This window comes from Struthio camelus, chromosome 6 (assembly GCF_040807025.1).
Source record: "Struthio camelus isolate bStrCam1 chromosome 6, bStrCam1.hap1, whole genome shotgun sequence".
NCBI lineage: Eukaryota > Metazoa > Chordata > Aves > Struthioniformes > Struthionidae > Struthio > Struthio camelus.
In genome coordinates, this window is record NC_090947.1 from 19,760,944 (window position 1) to 19,787,331 (window position 26,388).

A 26,388-nucleotide genomic window follows, 5' to 3' on the forward strand; every position below is an offset into this window, starting at 1 on the left:
CTGGTTTTATTTATGATTTTGATTTTTAAAATTGCAAATGATTTTGAGGTTACTAAAAGAAAGTTAATGTTTTTAAAGTGCCTGAGGCTCATAAGAGGGCTGCTGTTGAAGAGAAGGTACCTACTGTAATTCCTAGAGAAGAGGAACCTTTTTCCTTTGAAGGTACATCAGTGAACCAATTACCAAGCAGTAAACTGCAAAGAATAAACCGATTAATGCTCTAGGGTGTTCTGTAGAACAAAAAAGTGTTGTCAATTGAAATTTTTTTTATTTACTTAAAAGTGATTTCCCTCCATGTCTTTGAGACCCTCTCTCCTCAGAAAAACAGTCATAGTTTAGCATATTTAAAATGTTCTTTTCTCCTTTGTTGCTGGGAGAAAGATCCATAAAAAACAGAAAAAGCTAAGTTTCTGATCCAGGAAAGCACTTTAGCAGCATTGAACCAAATGAATTAACTTAAGAAAACACTGCCTAAGTGCCATCCTGACTGTGACTTAATTCATTGCTGAGCTGGGGTATATAGATAGCTAACTAACTCCAGATGAGGAAATATGAAATTCAGTTACATGTTCTATCTAGTATACAGTACAAAGTAAAAAGAAAACAAATATTTTTATAAATTTGTATTTTACTAATTAGGAATAATCACTCGTAGCAATAGCAGCTAAATGTTCAGGCTATTTAAGTAATTTAGGATATTTAAATATCAGGATATTTAAATAATTTACCTTCAAACAACTCATTGTTCATGTACACGTCTGTGTGTTTGCTTTATAAGCTGTCTTTCTAATCTTGGCTTGTAAATATCATTAAAATATGTAAAATAAACTAATATCTTTGAAGAGCCTGAAGTTTATGAGGAAGTTCCAACTGAAGCAAAAGTCCCTGTTATTATTCCTAGTGAACGAGAAGCTCCAGCAGCTAAAGGTAAACCAACTATTCAAGTAATGTATAAAGTAGCACATGCCCTGTGAGTCAGTTATTCATCTTTATCGTTCCATTTTTGTTCCAATCAATTAATTAATGTGTTCATTCTAATGTTCCTTTAAATGCTATGTGTCTGTCTTTGTTACTTACACTTTGTATATGATAATATTCTTAAAGAATCTAATATCTTTGAAGTACCTGCTGTGACAAAGAAAGCTGTCCCACCTAAGAAAATACCTGCTGCTGTACCTAAAGAAGAAGCTCCTCCAGCTAGAGGTATATAATGTCCAAATCAATTTTCTCTAGTCTCTTTCAAATTTGATGTCCTAAGTGAGAAATCCAACATGCTAATTTACTGCACTAGAGGAGACCCTGTGCCAATAGTTTGCATTCTGATGCTGTAACCATTAATAAATAGACAGAGATAGCTATAGATATTTATAGATTCCTGAACCTTAGAATCATTTACTAACATCCATAAGTCTGGGCACATGAGTAGAGATTGTAACAGGAGTACGTATATGGGAAGTAAAACTAGTTATCTTACATTTCTATGAAAATGAAAATCTGGATTTTGTGCACTCTCTAAGTGCACTCCCTGCACTTTCCTGAAGAACGTGACCATATACACTATTTTCTTCCATTTGATCCATTGTTGTAAGACTAAATCTAGAATTTTGTTTTAAACTAAGAAAGAGAGTATGCATGCTGGGAGATCAGAGACTGAAGATGTGTAGTCATTTTGCAAAACATTGCAAAGAAATCAAAATATATCAATGGTTTTCTTCATACATTAAACTGATGAGTAATTATAAGATAGAATAATTCCTCATCCAAGAAAAAAAATTAAATGAGCATTTGCTATAGGTTCTTCCTTTTGTCTTGTGCTAGGGGCTGTTCAAGCATTCTGCAGATTGATACATTCTGCATCAAGAGTTTAACCTCTAAAAAGACAAAATCAGACAAAGACTCTCAAAGAAATTAAAGTAAACAGGCAATTCATAGCAGGGCCACGGATTAGCCTTATGTTTCTTGACTTCTTGATCCATTTCCCTGTCAGTGTGAAAAATATATCCAAGAGTTTGTGGCAGGACTTTGTTCCCAGAAGCACAACACTTTTTCCAGGCAAGTCAGTGGCTCTAACAGAGTCCAAAAAATGATTAAGATTTCAGATCAAATATAAAAAAATACAACCCCCCCCCCCAAAAAAAAATTTTCGTGGAAACATATTTTTGTAATAAGATAAAGTTCCACAGCTGAGGAACATTATAGGTGCTGGAGGTACAATATTTAGTTACTCTCACTGAAATTTTACTTTGTATGGGTGTGTATGAGTTTTAAGGTTTTTTAGGTAATTTTGGCATTTCAGAGAAAAACATTACCCTTAAATTCCCAAAATTCCTGAAGGTTGTCTCACAGGGAAAAAAAGCTAACAGTTATCTTTTCAGAGAAGAGAGGACTCACACCTATAACAAAACAGTGAAAAACAGTGAACTCCAGAAAATTTGAGTTTTTTGCATTCACTGCTTAATACTATGTACTTTTGTGTTGTTCTAGTAGCACTTTCTGTTGTTTTACATACCTGTGCTACTTATTTCTCGGTGTGTATTTCTAAAATAAACCAATATTTTTAAGTGCCTGAAGTGCCAAAGAAAGCTTTCCACTAATTAAAAATACCTCCTGCTATACCTAAAGAAGAAGTACCACACTTTAAAGAGGAAAGAAATGTTGAGTGGGATTAGAAAGATAAAAGAGAGAGTTTCACATATATTTCTTCAATGTCTTTGAGAATATTCTGCATACCCGTAACCTAGAGTTTAGTTAGCAGCAACAGTGTTAATATGGAGTTTCCAGTGGGGCTTAATAAACTGTGAAAGAAAATTAAGTATTATGAACAAACAGACAATTTACTTGAAATTAATAAAAATACTTTTTAAAATACTGTCACCTGGTTTTGTTCTTGAGGAAAAATATGTGTTTGTTTAGCTTTAAGTGCAAAAGATAATAGAAAGTGGCCCTGCTATTTGAGATCAGTCCAAGGAAAAGAAAAAAAGAAGACAAACTGACAAAGCTTAAATAGAGAAGACCATTTCCCTACATCTGAGGAAGTAGCTCAGTTTAGGGCATATCACAGATCTTTCTTCTGACAACCTGCAGAGGTCAGGGTAGGGTAGAATATAATTTTTTTAAATTCCCTCAATTGAAATGAGCCTAATTTTGAGGGTAGATATGAAGTAGACTTGTATGTCTTTAAATAAGCTTGAATATTTGGTTTTATTTGTTATTTGTCTTTCACATTGTCTTATTGTATGAAGATACTAATCTGGAATTAATTTAAACTATCTAAACTAATATCTTTCAAGTGCATGAAGTTTATGAGGAAATTTACATAGAAGAAAAAGTTTCTACTGTTCAGAGAAAAGAGGAGACTCCACCATCTAGAGGTATATGAGCTTCTTCTTCATCTCTTACTGCAGTTTGCAAAGCAATGAACTCCAGGAAAATTAGATTATTCATGTTTATGGTTTAGTTCTTGTTCAATGCAATTAAGCTTTATGTTCATTCTTTTCTTACTTACATTACCGACTTGTTTTTAATGTATGACCTATCTTTCTGCTCTTTATAAATTCTTAAAATGAACTAATATCTTTAAAGCACCTGCAGTAGTTAAGAAAGCTGTTCCAGAAGAAAAAGTACCTATTGCTGTGCCTAAAAAACCAGAACCCAGTCCTGTGCCTAAAGGACCAGAACCTCCACCACCTACAGGTAGTCTGATAAACTCATAAAATTGAGTCTTGTCTTCTTTTGCTGATAAAATCTATTATGTCTCTTAAACTATGTCTAAATTGTAAAAATTTAATATATTTGTAGTCCTCGTGTCAGATTTATGACATTTATGTTGTGTGCATCCCTTTTCATACTTTTACTAGTCTTATTTATTTGTATGTGTACTTGAAATTCATGAAATTAAAATCTCTAAATATCTTTCAAGTGCCTGAAGTGCCCAAGAAAGCAGTCCCTGAAAAGAAACCTATCCCATTCTCTAAAAAGCCAGAAGTCCCACCTGCCAAAGGTATAGGCCAGCATACCCTTTCTTTCTCCTTTTTCAAGTTTCTTCTGTCTCTTGTTTTGTCATTGTTGTCAAATGCTTAGAAATTAGTTGAGTTTAGCTGTTCCTTCTATGGCACAGGAATTATGTCAGAAACCAGCCAAAAGGACGGAAAATAATAAGGAAAACTGTAGCTGAGTCAATAGGCAGTGAGATTAATGGAACAAATCTTTTCACTTCATGGGTATTTCATAGGTACTGTGAATAGCCTCCAAAATTCCATCAATACTCAAGCAGGAAGTATATGCACTTCCTCTTTCACAGTACTCATATTAAACATAGTGGTCACCTGATGGAATTTTGAATGAAGATAGCATTAGGGTCAGAAACCAGTTGTTATAATTCATTCAGATTCTTTAGAAACCTGTTGGAACTACCAGTTTGTGTGGCATGTTACCACTGGATGACAAAGGATCCCTGGCAAAATAATTAAGTTAAACTGTTCTTTGCTAGAGGAATCCAACCAATAAGACATTTCTGAGCACGTAGTTCTTGTCAGTGTGTCTGCTCATGTCTACTTGTTTCGTCTTACTTTTCTTGCTCCTAATGTTCTATTTTTCTAAATCTTAAAAGTAAAGTACACAGGTATCTTTAAAAGTGCCTGAGGTACCTAAGAAATCTGTCTCAGAAGAGAAATTCCTGTTTCTGTGTCTGAAAAGCCAATAGCACCACCACCTATATATATCAAACTATATATGACCTATATAGGTCGACAATGGTGGCACTCCGAAGAAAAGATTTGTCTTTCTCTGGGACGTTAGGGTTTGTATTAAAAAACAAATGAAACTTTATTTCTCATTTGCAAAAATTCCTAGTAGTATATAGCAGTATACAACATTTTTTTGCATAACACATCTCTTTTCATATCTGGCCTAATGAATCTTTCTAATGTGCTTCTTATGAGAGTTTCTTGTTAATAATTTACCTATCTTTAAATATCTTAAACATAACAAAAATGAATACTATTTTCTTTAAAGTGCCAGAGGTGCCCAAGAAAATCCCAGAAGAGAAAGTACCCGTCGCGGTGCCTAAAAAAACAGAACCACCACCAGCAAAAGGTAGATTTCACTACAGACAAATATAATTTGGAAGATAAAACAATCTCTGCCTTGTTTCTTTGAATTTAGTTTTTTTTTGGATGGGGGGGGAGGGGTGTTGTGTTACTGTTTCAAAAACCTCTTGTTCCATTACCTTTATTTTCTGTGGCCACAGTTCTACGTATGCTAATGTTTTGAAAAATCTAAATCCTCTTTTTTTTTTTTTACCATAACCATAATCAGTGTACCAATGAGTCAGAAATACTGAAAAAATTGGACAGAGAGGAGACTGATCCTTGAAGAAATATAACAAGAAAACAGGGCTTCTGTGATCTAAAATATTTTGAACTGACAATGAAAAGTTAGCTCCAAAAGAGATCTTAAGCGTTTCAAAGTACGGAATAAGTGACACAGGTCTAACACAGAGGAAAACCCTCCATTTGTAGATGAAACATTGATGCAAAGAAGTCACTGTGGATAGAAGAATGTAAACAGGAATGGAGAAACAACAGTGTCAACCTTAGTCAAATTGCAATCAGAGAGGTAGTTGACTAAAATTGAAGAATAACTTAATGTAAGAGGAGAAAAAACTTCGGAAGTCTCTGAGGTGTTCCCTCAGATTTTACAGGGACATAAAGGAAACTTAAGTCAATAAACATGTTAAAACAATGGTTCCATTAACAGCATTCATAATTTGCAATTTCTACTCCAAAATTTTGAACTTAGCTGTAAAATTCCATATAATAACAGAAAATAATCTTTCTTTAAAGCGCCAGAAGTGCCCAAGGAAGTGGTTCTAGAAGAGAAAATCAAAGTTGCTGTGCCTAAAAAGCCAGAAGTTCCACCAGCTAAAGGTACTTGTCATTAATAAAACCTTGGCAATAATTTGTCTTCCTTTCACTGATGAAACCTTTTTGATACTGTTTTTCCATCTTTTCTACCTTATATACTGTGATTTTTATATTTCCTTTTGGGGAGCAGCCTCTTTTCCCCTTGATACTCCCAAATGACTCTCGATAAGACTGAGAGCAAAAAGCCTACTTGGGAAAGGGTAGCATGTCTAGTTGATGCTGTGTGGTGTCCTTTTTGCTTGCTTTTTTCCCCCACTGTTATGCTATTTACAAAAAATTTAAATTCTTAGCATTAACATACGTATTAATTTTTTAGTGCCAGAAGTGCCCAAGAAAATCCCAGATGAGAAAGTACCTGTTGCTGAGCCTAAAAAACCAGAAGTTCCACCAGCTAAAGGTATTTCTCACTATGAAACAATTACCAGAAAGGAAAACATTTAGTGTAACACTATAGAAAACAACAACAAAGACCTCTGTTGGAATTTTCTTCTGTTGTCTAAGGTTTTTCAAGTCTGTTAACGTGGTAAAAAAAAAAGATCTGGGAAATTGGTGTCCTCACTAACACTATTCTGCTGTTATTCTTTGATGCTGCTTATGAAGTTCTTACAGTAAAAGGTATTAATATTTTTCAAGTGCCTGAGGTACCAAGGAAAGTGGTCCCAGAAGAAGTTCCAGTCAAAGTACCAAAGAAACCAGAACCTCCACCAGCCAAAGGTAACTGCTGCAAATGGTGAATAGAAAAATAACTATTTGTTCTCTAGAGTATTATTGTAATATACTGGCTTTTTTTTGCTATAGAAGATCTATCAATTATTTTTGTTGTGTGAATTTTAGTGTTTGCATGTGTGCGACAGAAATAAAGAGAGAGTGAACTTGGCCTTTCTGTACCCAGCAAGAGACTACTAACTCAGAGAGATATCAGAGAGAATTTTCTGTAGACAAAGAAAAAAGTTGATATTCACGTCCAAAACCACTGATATTTTTGATGTCCTTGAGTTCTACTTTTTCTTAGTGTCTTTAGCACTGCAGACATAGGTTTGAATTTCATACAAATAAAATAAATTACTTTCTTTAAAGTGCCTGAGGTGCCCAAGAAAGTGGTTCCAGAAGAAAAAGTATACATTGAAGTTCCTAAAAAACCAGAACCGCCACCACCTAAAGGTATGTGTTCCGAACTGATAAAATCATACAGAAATTTTCATCTGAAAATTTTCCCTGAGTATTATCTTTTAAAATCTGTATCATCTTCTTTTTTTATATTCTGATATTTATAAAAGTTACAAATTGTGTTGTCATCTTCTGTTGTGAATAACTCCAAGTAAGCAACAATGGCTATTACTGGTACATGTCAAGCAATATGAAAAATACGTAAGGGGTTTATCTGAGCCTCTTTTCTTTTTTCTGAAAGAAAATTGTTGGATAATTTTCACCTTGGAGCTATTGTTCCCTTTTTAATTCCTGGTCTTCAAATTCCTAAAAGTAAATCAAATAAATATCTTTAAAGAGCCTGAGATGCCGAAGAAAGTTGTTCCAGAAAAGAAAGTACCTGTGCCTAAAATACCAGAACCTGAGGTCGTGCCTAAAGAACTGGAACCTGAAGTTGTCCCAGAACCTGAGGCTTTGCCTGAAGAACCAGAGCCTCTACCCGCAAAAGGTAAATCTCAACAGTAATAAAACAATAATAACAATATTTTTCCTCTTCTCTTTACCACTACTATTTTCCAGGCCTTCTGTTTTCTGAGATTCTAAGCTGTTCTTGTTCCATGAGTCCTGCACATATGTATGTCTGTAAGACAGACATACACGACTCTTTTTGATGAATAGTGACAAATCTGGGATGTCTGAATTACCTGTATTTTATGCATCAGTTCTTCATACTATTTGGGGGTTATACTTGCTGTTCTTCCTAGCACATGTTTAGGTTGTTGAAAACAAATGCAACTAACATCTTTAAATTGATAATGGTCAAAGAAGGGGAAGCACCCATTAGAGTAGCTAAGAGCAGAAAGTATCGATGTACTTAAAATACCAGAAGCTCTGCCAGGAAAAATTAGATGCCATCACTGATAGTTCTTGAAGGAGTCTTCAGCTTTTTACATGCAGAGTTATTAATATCTTTTGTTCTGTCAATTTTGTTTATAATTCTCATGAATTTTACTTGCAGCTTAAGTTATACTGTGAGTGCATGCATTCACTTCTGAGTGAGGGTGTGAGGTGTCTGTGTGTGCATGTGGAGGGAGAAAAGCCAAAATTTCTCTACCCATCCTGAAAAAGGCCAGCATAAATAAGGGATGCTTGTGATGGTTTTAATGTTTCCATTACAATTGTGTTTTTATGGTATGTGGTTCACTTAAACTTGGTATGTATGTCTGAGCAGTTGTTAGCTTAAGAACTAATATCTTTTATGTACATGAAGTGGCTGACACGCCTCTCCTGGAAGAGAAAGGACCTGTTGCAGTTTTCCGAAAACCAAAGCCGACTGCAGCACCCCAAAAACCAAAGCCCTCTGTGGCACCTAGAAAACAAGAACCTGCTGCAATGTCTCAAAAACTGGAGCCTTTTGTGGTGCCTGAGATTCCAGAACCTGTTGTAGCACCCCAAAAGCCACAGCATTTCATGGCACCTGAGGAGCCTGAATATGTTTTGGCTCCTCAAAAACCAGAACCTATTGTGGCCCCAGAAGAGAAAGAACATGTTGTGGCACTCCAAAAACCAGAGTGTGCTGTGGTACCTGAGAAACCAGAGCTAACTGTGGCACCTGAGAAACCAGAACCTGTTGTGGCACCCCAAAAACTAAAGCATGTCTTGCCTCCCAAACCAAGGCCCATTGTGGCACCTGAAAAAACAGAGCCTCTTGTGGCACCTGAGGAACCAGAGCTCACTGTGGCACCTGAGGAGCTAAAGACAGTTGTGGCACACCAAAAATCAGAGTTTACTGTGGCAGCTGAAGAAACAGAGCTTGTTGCAGATTCCCAAAAACCAAAGCCTTTTGCAGTGTCCCCAAAAACAAAGCCTGCTGTGGCACCTGAGGAACCAGAGCCTATTTTGGCACCCCGAAAACTACAGCCTTCTGCAGCACCCCAAAAACCAGAGCATGTTGTGGTACCTGAGAAACCAGAACCTGTTGTGGCACCCCAAAAACTAAAGCGTGTCTTGCCTCCCAAACCAAGGCCCATTGTGGCACCTGAGGAACCAGAGCCTCTTGTGGCACCTGAGGAACCAGAGCTCACTGTGGCACCTGAGGAGCTAAAGACAGTTGTGGCACACCAAAAATCAGAGCATGTTGTGGTGTCCCTAAAAACAAAGCTTTTTGTGGCACCCCAAAAATCAGAGCTTACTGTGGCACCTGAAGAAACAGAGCTTGTTGCAGATTCCCAAAAACCAAAGCCTTTTGCAGTGTCCCCAAAAACAAAGCCTGTTGCGGCACCCCAAAGGCCAGAACCTGTTGTGATACCTGAGGAACCAGAGCCTGTTTTGGTATCCCGAAAACCACAGCCTTCTGCAGCACCCCAAAAACCAGAGCGTATTGTGGCACCTGAGGAACCAGAGCCTGTTGTGGCACCTGAGGAACCAGCGCCAGCTAAGGTGCCTCAAAAGCCAGAGCCTATTGCTATACCTAAGAAACGAGAAGCTCCACGAGCTAAAGGTACATCTTATGAATAGGATCTCTTTTCTTTCTCTCAAGTAGTATGTTTCACTGCTCATTTTAAAGCTTAATATACATAACTAAAAGATACTAATATCTTTAAAGAGCCTGTAATGCCCAAGAAGGCTGTCCCAGAAGAGAAAATTCCTGTAGCTGTTCCCAGACAACCAGAACCTTCATCAACCAGAGGTATATATTATCGTGGGTATCATGATAAACACATCAAATCTTCTCTTAAGCACTGTTTTAACCTCTTTTGTTCTGTCTGTCATGTCCAGTCTGAGACTTTAAAAGGTGTTTGAGCATGAGTGTGTGGCTGACTGACTGATTAGTGGCAGATTGTTACTTCTGAACATTTCCATTGTACTCTATGCTTCAGTTTGTGCACTGATGTTTAGATGCACTCTAACTGTAAAATGAAATGACTAATAACTTTGAAGTGCCTGAGATGCCTGAGAGGGCTTTCCCAAAGGAAAGAGTGCCTGTTGCTGTACTTAAAAAAACAGGAGCTCTGCTTGCTAAAGGTACATGCCTTTCTTCCACATCATCATAAGGAAGACTTTTTTTGAGTCCCATTTTAGATTAATCTTTTCCTATCAGCTCTGATATCTAAAATGTGTGAAAATGGGGTTTACCCTACTAAACCCATTCAAACTTTTGTTGCACTGTTTTTTGGCATATTCAACAAGTTTTGAAAAGTTATATTTGATTTTTTAGGCTATAGCAATCAGTCAAGCAGGTATGATGAAATCCAATCTACCAGAAAATGCCAGAATTCTATGGATGCTAATACAAGAGTGGATGTATAAATTGTTATCTTTATTATGGGTTAGAGGAGAGGAGGGGCAGAGAGAAAGAATAAGCAGAAACTGAAGGTTTCAGCAGAGAGTATTTCTTTCTGTACACAGAGCAAAATAATTGCAAATACCTCCACGTATCTGTGTTGACATGGGTAGCATCATGGAGCAGAATCTTTTAATCAAGCTGTTAATTATTATTTTCACTGTATTATGTCATAAGTCAATATTCTCCACTATCTGTGGTTTGTAAAGTTGTTGTACTATATGAACAGCACTAATGAGTTGTAAAGTACTTGAGGACACTTAATTCATTGAGCCTTATAAGAGGCATTTATTTTCTAAGTCTTTTTTACATATTCAGAAAAATGAGGATGAAAGATTTTATAATAGAAATATTAAATAAATATTTAAGGATACTCTAAATCTATAATGCAGCCAAAAATGACAGAGTGCTGCATCATTTCTTTTAGAAAGTCCTAGGCACTGGACAGAGAAGTATACATTCCATCACGACCAGATTCCCTCTATCAGAAAGACAATGAGATTCATAAAGTGAAGTACCAGCTCACAGTGATGATATTTTAAGTATTTAAATCGTTAAAATAAAAATAATAGAAAACTGTTGAAAGCAATGTGTAGTGATTAGAGTGGAAGCCAGAGTTCTTCTAGGAAAGAAAATGCTAAGCAAAAAAGAAAGGAAGCATGAAAAGATAGAAAAAGAAAGAGGAAGGAGTAAAATTGTAGAAAAAAATTGGTATAATGCCCAAATAACAACTAAAAAGATGATGTCGACTGCCAAAAAGTAGCGTTGAACAAACAGTCATGAATGATACATGACAGATGATTTCATATACATTTGCATTCCATAAACAGGTCTTTGCTCAATTGTTACAAAAAGGGCATACTGCTTTACATTCCCCCTTGACTCAAAAATTGCAGCTAAAACCAGAATTCTCATCTCCTGCATGAACCTATTTGACACCCTGGTCATTGCACATGTTTGAAGCAAAGTATACGTGACAACTGAATGTAACCCCAGCACTGTCTCAGATAGGACTGCGTTTGTGTGTTACTGTTTGTCTTACAATTTCCTGTGCGTTTGTAGTCCCCACAAAACTAAAATATACTAATATCTTTGAAGTGCCTGAGGTGCCCAGGAAGGCTGTTCTGGAAGAGCGCATACCCGTAGCTGTGCCAGAAAAACCAGAACCTGCACCAATTCGAGGTACTTGTTGGTGCACGCATCATCCTGAAGACAACTGTTTCTTACTGTCTTAAATCTTATGTTGCACTGTCTGTTATCCTGTCCATTTGTGATTACCTGAAACTTTTTTTGTGCCGTATATGAATTGGGTATTCAATTATCTAGCATATTTTAAACAACACCGGGTAAAACGTGCCACACGTGTGCGTGAGGTATCGAACAGGCCGTTGTGATGTACGACGTCTGTGTTGCGCTGTTGTTTGTTATGATTGGCATATGTTTTCATCAAAGTAAAACGAAACACATCAATATCTTTGAAGTGCCTGAGATGCCTGAGGAGGAGGTCCCAGAAGAGGAGGTACCGGTTGCTGTGCCTAGAGAGCCAGAAGCTCCGCCAGCTGCAGGTATAGAGGGGTGTCTTGAAAGAGCCTGCCTTGCCCACTGGCTTATTGCTGTATTGAATGCTCTTTGCCCTGTCCGCGTTCAGCTGGGAGGTGTGTGAGCAGTGTTTGGTCCTGTTCTGTCTATATGCACCTGTATGTGCATGCGGAAGAGAGTGGGGCGAGTCAGCAAACGCTTTCTCATAAGCCCACACTTTGGCTCTTTGCTGGAAACAGCCCACATGAGGGAAGAGCTGCTGTCTGAAGAGGACTCCCTGGTAGTCTTTCAAGGGCTTACTTCTGTGGTTTGCTGCTCACCATTATGCTGTATGCGCCTCTTTAGCCCTGTCAAGTAAAAGGAACTAATATCTTTAAAGCACCTGAGGTGATTGAGCAGGAAGAGCCAGAAGAGGAGGTGGCAGTGGTTGTTCCCCAAAAGCCTGTGGCTGTGCCCAAGAAGCCTGTGCCTGTGCCCAAGAAACCTGTGCCTGTGCCCAAGAAACCAGAGCCTCCTCCAACCAAAGGTATAACTTGTGGGGGAAGCTGTTTTTCTGTTTCATGTCTTGATTAATACTTTCTTTTTATATCGTTTCTTTTGTGTAACATTTGTCATGTGTCCTCTACCCCTGCCTTCTTCATGCTTGAAACTGCCTAAGTGACTAGCCAACTGCACCCTGGTGGAATGTTACAGTGTTACAAATATCTAAATTCCCTGATTTTGTGATCAGTGTTATAATCTTTTGTACTTTTCTTTACTGTGAAATTAAGAGGATTTAATGTCTTTAAAGTGCTTGAGGTGCCCAAGAAAGCTGTCCCACAAGAAAAAGTGCCTGTGGCTGTACCCAAAAAACCAGAACCACCACCAGCCAAAGGTACATGTCATAATTATTAGTGTCATATAAGAAAGACACATCATGTTCTCCTGGACTTAATTGAACTAACTTTATTTGTGATGCTCTGTCTGAGAGATGTGAGTGAAGAATATAAATTGCAATGTGGCATGTCAAAAACATGATGTGATGACTAGATGCAGTTTCTTGAAAAACTTCTGCAATTTACTGACCTATTTGTAAAGTTTATGATTTAAGATTTAAGGAGTGCTTAGTTTAAAAAGAATGGCTATTTGTTCTGAAGAAAAGCCTGAAAAGGTGTCTTCAGTTTAAAGTACGTGATGCTGCATCCCTGAACCTTCTAGCAGTCCATACTGATGGATGACAGCAGCAGTATCAGTTCTCTACCCCTCTAAAAGTTTGAGTCAGTGACCCAAGGTGGTTTTCCCCCAAAAAAACAACAAAAAAAGTGGATACGTCAGATACATCAGCTGAGGATCCCATTAGCATGTGAAGGGACCATTATTATAGGCCAAAGGAGAGTAGAGGAAGTATGCGTTTCTGTAGGCAAAGTGATCTACAAAGAAAGGAACTGTGGAAAACTGAAAATGTAGAGTTGTATAGAACTGAAATTATTGATGGAAAGAAGTGATAATAGTAAAGCAAAGGATCTTCAAAAGTGATGTTACAATGGCCAGTCATGAATGATACATGACAGATGATTTCATATACATTTGCATTCCATAAACAGGTCTTTGCTCAATTGTTACAAAAAGGGCATACTGCTTTACATTCCCCCTTGACTCAAAAATTGCAGCTAAAACCAGAATTCTCATCTCCTGCATGAACCTATTTGACACCCTGGTCATTGCACATGTTTGAAGCAAAGTATACGTGACAACTGAATGTAACCCCAGCACTGTCTCAGATAGGACTGCGTTTGTGTGTTACTGTTTGTCTTACAATTTCCTGTGCGTTTGTAGTCCCCACAAAACTAAAATATACTAATATCTTTGAAGTGCCTGAGGTGCCCAGGAAGGCTGTTCTGGAAGAGCGCATACCCGTAGCTGTGCCAGAAAAACCAGAACCTGCACCAATTCGAGGTACTTGTTGGTGCACGCATCATCCTGAAGACAACTGTTTCTTACTGTCTTAAATCTTATGTTGCACTGTCTGTTATCCTGTCCATTTGTGATTACCTGAAACTTTTTTTGTGCCGTATATGAATTGGGTATTCAATTATCTAGCATATTTTAAATGCTAGATACACAAATGATGTTTTGGCTTTGCTACTTAATTTTCATCTTCTGAATGACCAGACACTAGCATTTTAAATTTTAAAATTTGATTGTGTGTTTGTCAGAGTACTGTCCAAATCTGTAATATTAAATTGACACAGTGAATGTCTGCATGATTCTGTAGACAGCCTCAGTGAGTGTATATAAAAGGCATGAACCTTTCAACTTTGAAAGATTCTTTTTTTTTTTTTTTAATTCAGGCACGCACATACGAGCCCAGTGAAAGAAAGTGATAGCATATGAAGTATTTAAAGTGACCTCTGGTCATTTCAGAGGCCATAATGAGCAAGAGATGGTTATTAAATCCAGTGAATCATATGAGCTGTGGAAGTTGACTCAAGGAAGGAAAGCTAAGGGAAGAAGAAAGCTTCTGAGGATAAGAAAAGAAGCTAGTAAAGAGAATGGCATAAACAAACAATAGGAATGGAAAAGGAAAGAACTAGCAATGATGCTTATGGGATTTTTATTCCTCACTCTGTGGCTGCGCAGTGCTGCACTGTGAAGATCAGTAATAGATAAGACATGGGCTTAGGTCGCTGCCATGGAGCCACCAGCTTCCAGCAGGGCTGAGAATGATGGTGTCCCCTCACAAGGAGGGAAGTCTGCTACATATGGAGAGGGGGTATCTTAATTCACACCCTCACCGTGGAGTCATATCTAAACACAGCCACCAGTTTTCTCCAGGAACGTATTCAGCATTATCACCCTGTATGAGTGTATGCATGTGTGTGCGAGTGGAGATGCTGGGCGACGCTGTGGGCCCAATTCATTTCTTCCTGGAATGCGTCTTGTTTGCCGTTTTGCTGTTCATCTTCCTGTTTAATATATAACTGACTATTACTAATATCTTCAAAGTGCCTGAGGTGCCCAGGAAGGCTGCTCCTGAAGAAAAAATACCTGTGGCCATTCCCAAAGCACCAGAGCCTCCAGCACCCAGAGGTACTTTCTCCATGAATATCTTAACAAAGGAGATACTTAATCTTCTTCTCTTAAGTATTGTCTTGCCCTCACTTGGCCTATGTCTGTTTTGAGTTTGAGACTTGCAAGGTGTGCACACCGGGTAAAACGTGCCACACGTGTGCGTGAGGTATCGAACAGGCCGTTGTGATGTACGACGTCTGTGTTGCGCTGTTGTTTGTTATGATTGGCATATGTTTTCATCAAAGTAAAACGAAACACATCAATATCTTTGAAGTGCCTGAGATGCCTGAGGAGGAGGTCCCAGAAGAGGAGGTACCGGTTGCTGTGCCTAGAGAGCCAGAAGCTCCGCCAGCTGCAGGTATAGAGGGGTGTCTTGAAAGAGCCTGCCTTGCCCACTGGCTTATTGCTGTATTGAATGCTCTTTGCCCTGTCCGCGTTCAGCTGGGAGGTGTGTGAGCAGTGTTTGGTCCTGTTCTGTCTATATGCACCTGTATGTGCATGCGGAAGAGAGTGGGGCGAGTCAGCAAACGCTTTCTCATAAGCCCACACTTTGGCTCTTTGCTGGAAACAGCCCACATGAGGGAAGAGCTGCTGTCTGAAGAGGACTCCCTGGTAGTCTTTCAAGGGCTTACTTCTGTGGTTTGCTGCTCACCATTATGCTGTATGCGCCTCTTTAGCCCTGTCAAGTAAAAGGAACTAATATCTTTAAAGCACCTGAGGTGATTGAGCAGGAAGAGCCAGAAGAGGAGGTGGCAGTGGTTGTTCCCCAAAAGCCTGTGGCTGTGCCCAAGAAGCCTGTGCCTGTGCCCAAGAAACCAGAGCCTGTGCCTGTCCTTAAAAAACCTGAAGTTCCTCCACTTAAAGGTACATGACATCAGTGACAAGGCTCTCCGCTGTATTTTCTGATTGTTTTTTTCTTTGTTTTGCTGATATACCCATGCTTATCTCTCTGAGTGGGTATTCAGTTACTAAAAGTTTTAGTCTTCATCTTTTGAATATCTTACTCTTTTGAGTCATTGCACTTTTCAATATTGTGCATATATGTACCTTAATATTCAGAAAAGTAAAAATTAACTAATATCTTTAAAGCACGTGAAGTGCCTGAGAGAACTGTCCCAGAAGAGAAAGTGCCTTTTGCAACACCTAAAAAGCCAGAATTTAAAGAAGCAGAGCCTCCTCCAACCAAAGGTACATATTGCCAGGAGGAACCTCCTGAGAAGAAAACCTTGTTCTCACTTCTTGAAATTTTTTATAAAATGTGCCAGTTCTATTTAAGCTACTTTGGGTAAAAACGGTCTGCACAAACATTCTTTCATGGTGATTGATACTAATATTTTTCACTGTGATAGTCTATGTGCTAGTTGTCTTTGCCTTTTTTATGTTTCATGCATATATTTATATACATGCAAATAAAAGGAACTAATATTTTTAAAGTGCCTGAGGTGCCCGAGAAAGCTGTCCCAGAGGAGAAAATACCTGTTGCTGCTCCTATTATACCTGAACCACTACCACTTGAAGGTATATGTTGTCATGGATATCATTGTTAAGAAAATCCTTTGTCCTGTTCTTGCAATCATAAGATTTAATGTAGCTGTTGTCCTTTCTTCTTCCATTTAAGCATTTGTAAATTGTTCACTTCCTATTTTTAAGCAATACCTATTATTAGTATCGCTGTTATGATCTTAAATGAACTGGCAGCATTCCAATGTCCAATTTGTATTCTTTCCAATTGCAATGACTCATTTACAAATTCAGTGTTGTTTAATGTCTATTGTACACATAAAAAACACACTATCCTTCACACAGCCTTGAGTCATTCATACATGTATTATTCTCAAAAACTTGCATAAACTGCAAAAATAACCATATGAACAGATACTGAGTGATTACCTAACCTAAAGCATGTTTGTCTGTCTATATTAGAATAGTTTTCTTTTAAATGATACCTGTATAATAGTCATGTGAAATGATCTTGCATTGGAAACTTACGCTAGTTGTCAATATTCTTTAAAGAATATGAAATCGTGAAGGAGATTGAGCCTGAAGAAGTAGAAGAAATTCCAGTTGCAGAAGTAGAAGAACCTTTACCTGTTGAAGGTATACAAAGTAACTAGAGGCTGCCAGAAACCTTCCTTTCATTGCTGTGCATTTTTTTCTTGCTCTGTTGTTTTCCACACATGTACCTGTATGTTGTAGGTCTCAGTGTATTTCCTCTTCTGTCATTATGTGTTGGAAATGAGTCCTGTTTTTAATAAGTCAGCATGAATGTCTGTCTGTGCTAGCAACAAAGCAATAGCCTAAGGCTCTTTCATAATCCCATTTAAATCAATGAGATTTTTTTCATTCACTTCTCTGGAAATAGAAAAAGAGCCATCTTTCTGTCTCAACTCTTCACCTGGCTTCTGTGGTAGTAAATTTATACTAAATCTACCTAATCTTATTTAAAGAGCCAGAACCTGAAAAGAAGATTCCTGAAAAGCGAAAACCACCAGCACCTGCTCCACCAATAGAAGATATTAAGTTGGCAAAAGAACTACTTAAAGGTATAAGCGTCTGAATCCACAGTTAAGAGTGGGAATTCAAACATACAATCCTTTTAAATTGTATGATGAGTCCTGAAACGTGTGCTTTAAAATATTTCACTTTTAGTCTTTTTTTCTTCTACTTTACTATCAGTTTAATGGTGAGCCTTACTAATTGTCAATCCCTTATGAATTGTTAGCAATGTTATGCCAAGTCAGTTTATATGGGTTCTTTTCAATACTTACAGAAAAAATCAATTTATTTTAAAAATATCTTAACAAAGTTAACACATTCTTATGTCTCTAACAAACATATTCGTCCATCTTTGATATGTTCTTACAAATAAAAAGAATCCTCAGCAATAATTTGCTGGTGCTACTGTACAAACGTGGGTTTCAGATCAGCTGTGCTTCTTCCAGATCATCTGACTTCTTCTAAACAGTTACTTAACAAGAATCTGAACTTTCTATCTGTTGTCTTTCTATTAAGTCAATAATATTATCAGTTGTTTGGGTTTTTTGAAGCAATTATTTTCTTCTTTGAATCTAAGGTTGTGTGCAGTAAAATTCAAATTATTTTCTTTAAGCTCCTGAATCAAGGAAGAAAGTTGTGACTGCAAAACCCGTTGAGCCTCCAAAACTGGAGCCACCACCTGCTAAAGGTACCTAGCTGATAGGAGCATCTTACCTCATTCAAGCTTCTCATGAGCCCAAAGTTGTATTTCTCTGCTTCTTTAATTTGCTCCCAAATATCAAATACTGTTTTTATTAGATTATGCTGAACAGTGGGCTCTAATTTTGGATGTATATGTTCATGTTCTTATATTTAAGTCCACCTTAATTTTCCATAATGCAGTTCACAAGATGCAAGACAGATGATCACAGAAGAGTAAGAATAAGAGTGTTTTTATGAATTTTGTGACTTGTATAGATTCTCACTTCAGTTCTTTGCTTAGAGAGAAATAAAAAATTAATGAATATACTATTTAAATGCTTTTTATAATATTCCAAAGATATAAAACATTGTTCAAACAGTTAATTTACTGTTTGTCTAAAATGTAACTTAATTTTCTGCGAAAAAACTTTCCATAGCTGCAAATGAATAATGAAATGAGCAAACCTTTGTAGTTTATACTATAGGCCACGACTTATGTACTCCCTTATATTTTTCACATGTACTAAAACTTAAGCAAGCTAAGCAACACAGTAAACATTTCTTCTTAATGCTATTCAGAGTTCAGAAATTAAACTAGCTTGATCTTTATGAGTATCATAATTTGGCAGTTCAGTTAAACAAATAGGTAACATGAGGTATAATAGGCATAATGAAAGAGGAAAAGGAGATTAAAGTGTTACTATGATAACTCTCTTTGAATACATAATTTTTATAGTTTTGTCAGACCATACTTCTCTTTTGCTGCTTTCTATGAGAATTTCCTCTTATGCATAGACCTATAAGTCTACTGTGCACAAATACATACAGAAAAAGGATTAGAACTATCAACTTCAATCTCAGCAGTTTTATGTTTGCTTTGAATGTTCAGCTGGACCAGCTTTGTGTGTCTAGAGTGGTTAATTGTTCGTTACCTCTTATTACTGCTATGAACCCATAATAAAATCCGGAATAATATTCTTTTAAGTGCCTGGACTTGTAAAGAAACCTCGCAGAATAATTCCTGAAGTTACCCCTCCACCAAAAGAAGAAGTTGTTTTGAAAAGAGGTATAGTAACTTGGCTCTGTTTTAAAAGCCTGCATATTTTGATTGTTCTGTACACTTCACTAAGTAACATTGCTTTATGTGTGTGGTGTAGAAAATTACATGAATGAAGTACTACCTGATGTCTGTTTCTTGGGGAAGGACTTTTTAGCTGCATGATGAAGCAGGGACATCTTGAAAATCCACCAGATCCAAAGGATCTATGTTGAAATCAGAGCATAACGCTGAGAATCTTGTTCCCTGTAACACTCTTCTTCTGTTTTGCTATTCTTCAGAAAGCTAATAGTAAAGTTGGCAATTTTCACCTGTCTTGAGTTTCTGGACCTCTAAAAATTTTCCAGTGACAGTGTAAACATTGTTGAAAATCACATATGTAGCATCTATATTCTCTTTTATGGATTTCTTAGAAGTAGTTCGCAGACCCCAGGGATCCAGTGGTACTAATGAACATCAGTCATCCTTTCCTGCCAAGTTTGGAACTTTATAAATCATTTCATGCTCAGTTACTGCTTTGAAAAAGGAAAGCACTAATTCCCATTCTCTTAGAAAAACTATGGGGAGATCATTCATGTCCATATACCTTGCAGCTGACCTTCAAATTTCAGAAAACATAAAAGATAGATACTCAGTTCTTTGGATGACAGTCTCATTAGATATCTAAGATAGATAATCTGACAGGACAAAAATAAGCAAAATAAAAATGAGATCTGATATAAACTTGAGCTCTTCAAACATTACAGTGGAAGATTCAGTCCTGTTCCCTCACTGAAGTCAATAGGAGTTTAATCCAGAATTGTGCATTTAGTCCCTGAAAATCATCAGTAACAGCAATGTTAATGCATAGCTGTCTATGGTAATTCATCATTTAAATATCACACATATACTTTTTATCCCACAAGAAGACATGGGAATGACATAAGTTACTCGAATGTTACATAAAGCCATTTTTCTGCTGAATAAAACTTCATAGAATATTCACTCAGTGTAAATGTGCAGATAAGATACATTAACAGTGGTACCTAAAATGTATTGACAAGCAAACATAAGAGAACTGAAGCAATGTTATTTAACCTGTTACAACATTTTTAATATCGTATTGGGTATTTGCAGATAAGATTAAAATTAATTTGATATGAAACATCCTTATTAAAGAATATTCTACTTGATGAATAGTTACATGTAAATTGATGATGTTTTAAAAAAACTCATTATTTTTATAGTAATTACTTCTACTACCCCCTAGAGGTATGTACCCATCATGTTTTTTCCATGAAGGTACTACGATAAGAAATTTTCTTCTGGTGTAAACAGTTAAAAATATCTTTCCCCTCAGAGGGACTTCTCTTAATTAAAGTATCTTTTTGCTCTAGATGACTTTGAAATTAAAAATGCTTTCACAATAATATCTTAAGTAGTTATACAAAATCTTCCATTCATACTAAATGACATATTTTAGATGCTTATTTCTTCTTTATTGTGTTTATATGGGTAATATTTTGTCTTGTTCACTGTCTTAGTCTTTTGTTTATTAGTGCTCTAAAAACTGAAATGTCTTTTCTTTTAAAGTTCTTAAAAAGACACCAGAAGAGGAAGAACCTAAACCTGAGAAAGAACCTAAACCAGAAGTTAAACCAGTACCCACACCAACAGAAAAAATTAAGAAACCCGAAGGTACTGGATTACATTCATATCTATCTGATAAGACATAACTCCCCAAAAGATCCCACTTTTAAGCAGTATTCTCAGAAATTCAGGAATGGAAACCAGATTTGGTTTTCATTAGCGTAATTGTATGAATTACACTGTTCTGAAGGCAAAACCAAATTTGACACCCACATTTGGAACTGAATTCTGCATTTGGTGATTCTGTTTCTCCATCTTCACTGTGTATAGAGGAGAACTTTACAAATATTTTATAATGTATATAAAAATGTAACTGCACTGAAACAATTAGTTAATCCAAATATTTGCTTAGTTAAGGTCTTGCAAATATTTGCCGTTTTGTCCATTTAATGTTTCTGATTTATTCAAATCTCAGTCTTAAAATTACATATTCTTAAGTCTTACAAACATCTGAAACTGTGTGTACAGAAAATGAAAACTTTTAAATATATCAGAGATAATAGTATTTGGGTATTCAAGGTATTTAATTATATCTTACAAAATAAAAATAATATTTTAAAGTCCCAGAAGTTCCTAAGAAGAAAACTGAGATACCTGTCATAAAAAAGGAGGAGAAACATGTGCCTGAACCACCAAAAGGTACAAATGTGTGACGGCTCTTTTCATTACTGCTGCAACTAAACAATGTCCATCACTGAATGTCATATTGTACTAAAATAATGCATTACTATCATCCAGCCTATCCATGACTATTCTGTCACGATTAACCACTTTGCATTCTTCTGGATTTCTTTTTTGTCTTTATTTCTTCAGTGCTTGAAAAATACATCTTTTTTCCATTGTGTCTTGCTTCTAGAGAGTCTATCTCAAACTAATTTCTTGCTTTTTGGCTACATAAAATATAAAACAAAAACGTCTGTCTTCCATTAACTCTCTGTGTTTTGTTGCTGCTAACTTTAATGTTCAATAAGACTATAAGACATGTAGATTAATCTATTTGTTATTGCTGTGTTTGAAATGCCAGAACCAAAGCCAGCAGCTATCTCAGTTCCTGCACCTGAACCTAAACCTGCAGTAGGTAAGACTTCTTTAGTCATGAATAGCATTGCAGTTCTTTGTTGTGCATCTTATATTCTCCATTCAGAGATTTCTGGTTACAAATACATTACACAAATATCTCAATTTTAGAACTATGAGGAGTGGAAGTTTCACACACTTTACAGAACATTATAGAGAACATTGTACTTAAAACAAAAGTATTTAGTAAAGCAAATTCATGAGTACTCTTATTCTTTTCTACAGCTCTAAAATCTCCAAAACCTGCAGCAGAACCAGCACCCACTGTTACCGCTCCAGTGACAGTCCCTGTGGTTGGAAAGAAAGCAGGTATTATCTTAATTCTATTCCGTTCATAGGGCTTTACTCTCTGAGATACCTAATTACATTCAAGATAAAAAGAGAATTAAGGGCTGTACATTCATATAACTCATTCGTTCCAAGAAGATTTAAGGTCCTCTTCAAGATCCCATTGTACTAGATTCTGTCACCTAATCTAAAAGAACCTATGTCTCTGTGATATACAATTCAGTTGAATCTGTGTTCTTGTTTCTACAAAGTATCTGTATTCTGTTGATTCCTTGGTGTTCTTTATGTCCTTTATGTATGTCTTGTGAACTGCATCTTGTATTTTCTGTATAACCAAAGAAAAGTTACACGTTTCTAAAAAAATGCTATGTTGTTTGATTTTCTGCTTTGTAACTTGTTTTTGAAGTGCTGATGAAAAGTGGCACTAATATTGAAGAACTAGAATATTGCTACTTTTATTTGATAAGCTTATGACCCAGGTTCGATCTGTTGTGAAAAATGAACCCTAAAGAGTCCCTTCCCCCTAAAGCACTCAGAGTTTCAGATTCAGCAGTAGAATTGATGTACATGCTGCTCACCCGTGTTTCAAAGGGCCTCACTTTACAGTGCAGTTCAGACCTTGGGCATTTAAGAAGCCCATTTAATGCCTCTTGGCATTTTGTTATGTAGCCAGACCTGCAGTGACACTGCTAATCCATTTTATAGAGGTGGCCACGTAGGCATTAGAAAGCTGTCATTTTCTGCTACTTTTAACCTGAATTGCATTTGAATTGGAAAACTAGTAGTACTAGCAGCAGTCTGTAGCCTAACAGCAGTTTACTTAGATCCTCTGTGCTGTTTGCGTGGGCTATCCTTATCTTTCTCTCGTTTTGTGATTGTAATTTTGTGTTGTGTGAAGGAAGAAGTGTTCTATGTTCATTTTATTTCAGGTATAGCTGGGAATATTGTCATAAAATATATTGTTCCTGATGCTTATTCTTATGGATTTTAACTCTCTAAATTACATGTGAAACCTTTGTAGCTGCAGAAAAGCCTGATGCACCATCTATACTAAAGCATAAAGGTAAAATGCCCCCAGTGGAAGAAGACGAGATTGAGTCAATTGTGTTAAAGAAGATTTCAGTTGAGAAACACTTGCGTGTGAAAGAAAGTGCAAGTCCTAAGGAGACAGTTTTGGACATTCAGGCAGGAGAGCCACTTGAGCTAAAAATCTTGCCAAAACCAGTTTATAGAATACTGAAGCCAGAGGGAGATGAGCAGGAGAATCTTAAGGAGGATCTTAAATATTTTATGATGGCTCCTGAAGGATGGGAGCCAGAAATGACACGTATAAATTCAAGAAAGACTACTACTCTTACATATGATAAAAGAGAAACTGCAATAGATCAAGTCACTTATGCAGAGGATAAACCACAAGCACCTAATGAGGAAATGAAATTGATTTATTTAGCATCTGAACATATGGAAAGAGATTACAGTGAAGAAAAGGGGGGTAAAACTAAGTTAGTCATTCAGAAGGAAGATGCTGTTGAGAGACTGCTGGACAAGACTAGTGTTCCTCACAAAGAAAAGATTCCTCTGCATGAAAAAGAAGAGGCAGCTGAGTCAATTCCTGTACCTAAATATAGCTCCAGAGAGCCTAATAGACACAGAGACCAGAAAACAGTCCTAAGAAAAGAGAGAAAATCAAAAATCAGATTGCAACCTGAAGAATTTCCCATTAAGGGTAAAGCTTCATTTGTAAAGGATATCACAGAGACAGGAATAGCTGAAACACCTCCGATTAAAAGTGAAGAAGAAAGAGGAGATTTTACTCTAGAGAAATCTGAAGAAGTTCCTCTTGGAGAATCCGTGAAGAAGTATGACATAGAAAAGAAAATTCACCAGACAGAGAAATCTTGTACCACAGTAGCTGATATCCCTATAGAAAAGATTCTTAGTAAAGAAGTAAAGAAAATGGAAATTATTCAAAACAATGAGAAAGATGAGAATCTGGACCTTACATCAGAAAAACTAGATTCCTTAGAATTGCCTGAGGAGACTGAACCAATATTGAAAAATGATGTTGACTTGGAACAAACCACTGAAGATGAGGAGCTTCCCAGAAAAAGAGCTTGCCAAATCTTTAAGCAGTCCATTAAGCCACAAGTAGTGGAAATGAAAGCAGGAGGAAAATATTCTACAGAGGAAGGAGAACCCACTGAAGCTCATTATGGGGAACGTTCAGGACCATTGTTGATTGAGAATGTACTCTTCAATGATAATAAAACAGGCAAAAGGATTGCATCAGAGAAGAAAGACAAAACTACTTTCAGCACCCTCTTAAAAAAGGACAAAATTAGACAATCAACCCCCCATGAAAAGCTATCTGGGGAAAAAGAACTTGATACTGTGATTACAAGAGAAGGAGCAGGAAGCAAAGCTTCCTTAGGAGAATATGAAAAGGGAGTCACCAATGAAATAGCTGATGGATCTAAGTCAGTAAAGAAAGTTCCTATTCAGCCATCAAGGAACCATGATAAAAAGCAACCTCAAAAAGTTCAGTTGGCTCCCCAAACCACTCAGGATGAAAGGGGAGAACCTCCAGCTCTCAAAAAAGTGAGCAAAGTTAAAACTGAAGAAAATAAATCTCCTTTGACTGTGGAAGAAGTGAAGCTTTCTGGAAGAGAACTTCCAGTGACAGAAGGCATATCAGATGAAAAATCAGCAGTTAAGCATGGCATTGGCAAAAGTAGATCTGTCCTCAAGAGAAAAGAGAAGGAAAAGCTTTCAGATAAAACACCATCAAGCAAAGGAATCCCTGCAAATGGAGAAGTTCCTTGCTCCTCAAGCATAGGTAAGATAATTACTCCCAAGAAAGTAGAAGACCCATTTATAGGAGAGAAAGAATCCTGGAAATCAGAACCTGCTCATGTGATTGAGCAGGCTAGTAGCCTCTCAAGTGAGGACTGGGATGTGGATGAACCTGGAGAGTCACAAGAAGCTGTGGATGTTCCTGCAAAGTCTCATGCAAAGCGAGGTGAGGAAGACTACTGCCAAATTCTTCCACAAAGTGCTCATACCATTTACTTCAGGAGAAAATACCATTTGTCATTGTGATGTGTGTCTTTGTTCTTTAATGCCACGCATGTGTTCATCTATTCTATCAGCTGTCTGAAATGACATTCAGCCACTCTTGTCACATGTTTGTCTTACCTGTATGTACATACATCACTGTAATTTACGTTCATTGTCTTAATCTTACATGTTTATAAGACTGCCTGAATCATGTTATGTGCCATTATCTTCTCAGAAAAACTCACGCATTCTTTCTAGTATTTGTTTTTCCATCCACTGAGATAAAATGTCCTGCATTTCATTCATATCATTCGCCCATTTAAAGTATCTTTTATACTACCTTTCACAAAATGATGATGAGAAGCAGCATGGCGTTGGAAATGTTTTCAAAAGTTTGAGATGATCTATCACAACTTGTGCAACTGATGGAACATTCCTCACTTGTGAGAATATCATTTGTCCTGGAGCATATATTTAATTTATACAACTTATATTTTTGTTGGCTTCATTAGTACAGTTGTACCCTTTTTCTAAAATAATACATAATTTATAATAGGTACGTAAGCTATTTTGGTTGACAAGTGGGGAGATCAGACACAGGCATTTTTTGTGGTTATCCCACATAGTTAGATCAATGCTATGTGAAGACTGAAACTGTGGTGGTTTCTAATTGTTTGCATTTGAGCAGGTGGTAGAGGAGCGTGAGATTCTTTATCAGTGTTCCTTGACATCACTTAGTGGTATGCTTTTGGATGTCAGTATCACTATGGATGAGCTGAAACACTGAGGGGAGTTTCTTCTGTTACTTACCTATAAAAAATCCCTACTTTACAAGGGTTTTTTTTTGATTTGCTCAGATTCATTGGTTACCATTTACCAAGTATTTATTTGCAGGTTTTTTACTTTAGTCTCATTGATCAAGAGCCTAGCTGAGAGTTAAGTGACAGGGAATTGCAGACTTTTAGAAAATAATGGGCAGGACAAGAAATTGAATGCAAAATGTTTGGCTTTCCCATCCTTCAAGATATTCAATATACCATTCGAACACAGACAATATAAGTTGTATAAACATATATGTTTATATCTTCTCCTATATCTTC

The 26,388-nt window shown here is 36.9% G+C and overlaps 1 protein-coding gene across 1 annotated transcript in view; it reads left to right on the forward strand.

The window, feature by feature from the left end:
* The window catches only part of TTN (titin), a 243,634-nt gene that overhangs the window by 114,340 nt on the left and 102,906 nt on the right, over positions 1-26,388 (forward strand). Inside the window, 33 exon segments of the mRNA XM_068949560.1 lie at positions 79-162; positions 844-927; positions 1,123-1,203; positions 2,563-2,640; positions 3,288-3,371; positions 3,583-3,693; positions 5,014-5,094; positions 6,241-6,321; positions 7,002-7,085; positions 7,429-7,578; positions 8,341-8,807; positions 9,018-9,570; positions 9,676-9,759; positions 10,011-10,094; positions 11,476-11,595; positions 11,895-11,978; positions 12,332-12,478; positions 12,743-12,826; positions 13,804-13,887; positions 14,938-15,021; positions 15,278-15,361; positions 15,715-15,867; positions 16,093-16,191; positions 16,438-16,521; positions 17,017-17,100; positions 17,451-17,546; positions 18,113-18,187; positions 19,166-19,246; positions 20,810-20,914; positions 21,428-21,505; positions 21,891-21,944; positions 22,169-22,252; positions 23,253-25,250. Coding sequence (XP_068805661.1) covers positions 79-162; positions 844-927; positions 1,123-1,203; positions 2,563-2,640; positions 3,288-3,371; positions 3,583-3,693; positions 5,014-5,094; positions 6,241-6,321; positions 7,002-7,085; positions 7,429-7,578; positions 8,341-8,807; positions 9,018-9,570; positions 9,676-9,759; positions 10,011-10,094; positions 11,476-11,595; positions 11,895-11,978; positions 12,332-12,478; positions 12,743-12,826; positions 13,804-13,887; positions 14,938-15,021; positions 15,278-15,361; positions 15,715-15,867; positions 16,093-16,191; positions 16,438-16,521; positions 17,017-17,100; positions 17,451-17,546; positions 18,113-18,187; positions 19,166-19,246; positions 20,810-20,914; positions 21,428-21,505; positions 21,891-21,944; positions 22,169-22,252; positions 23,253-25,250 — 5,784 coding nt within the window.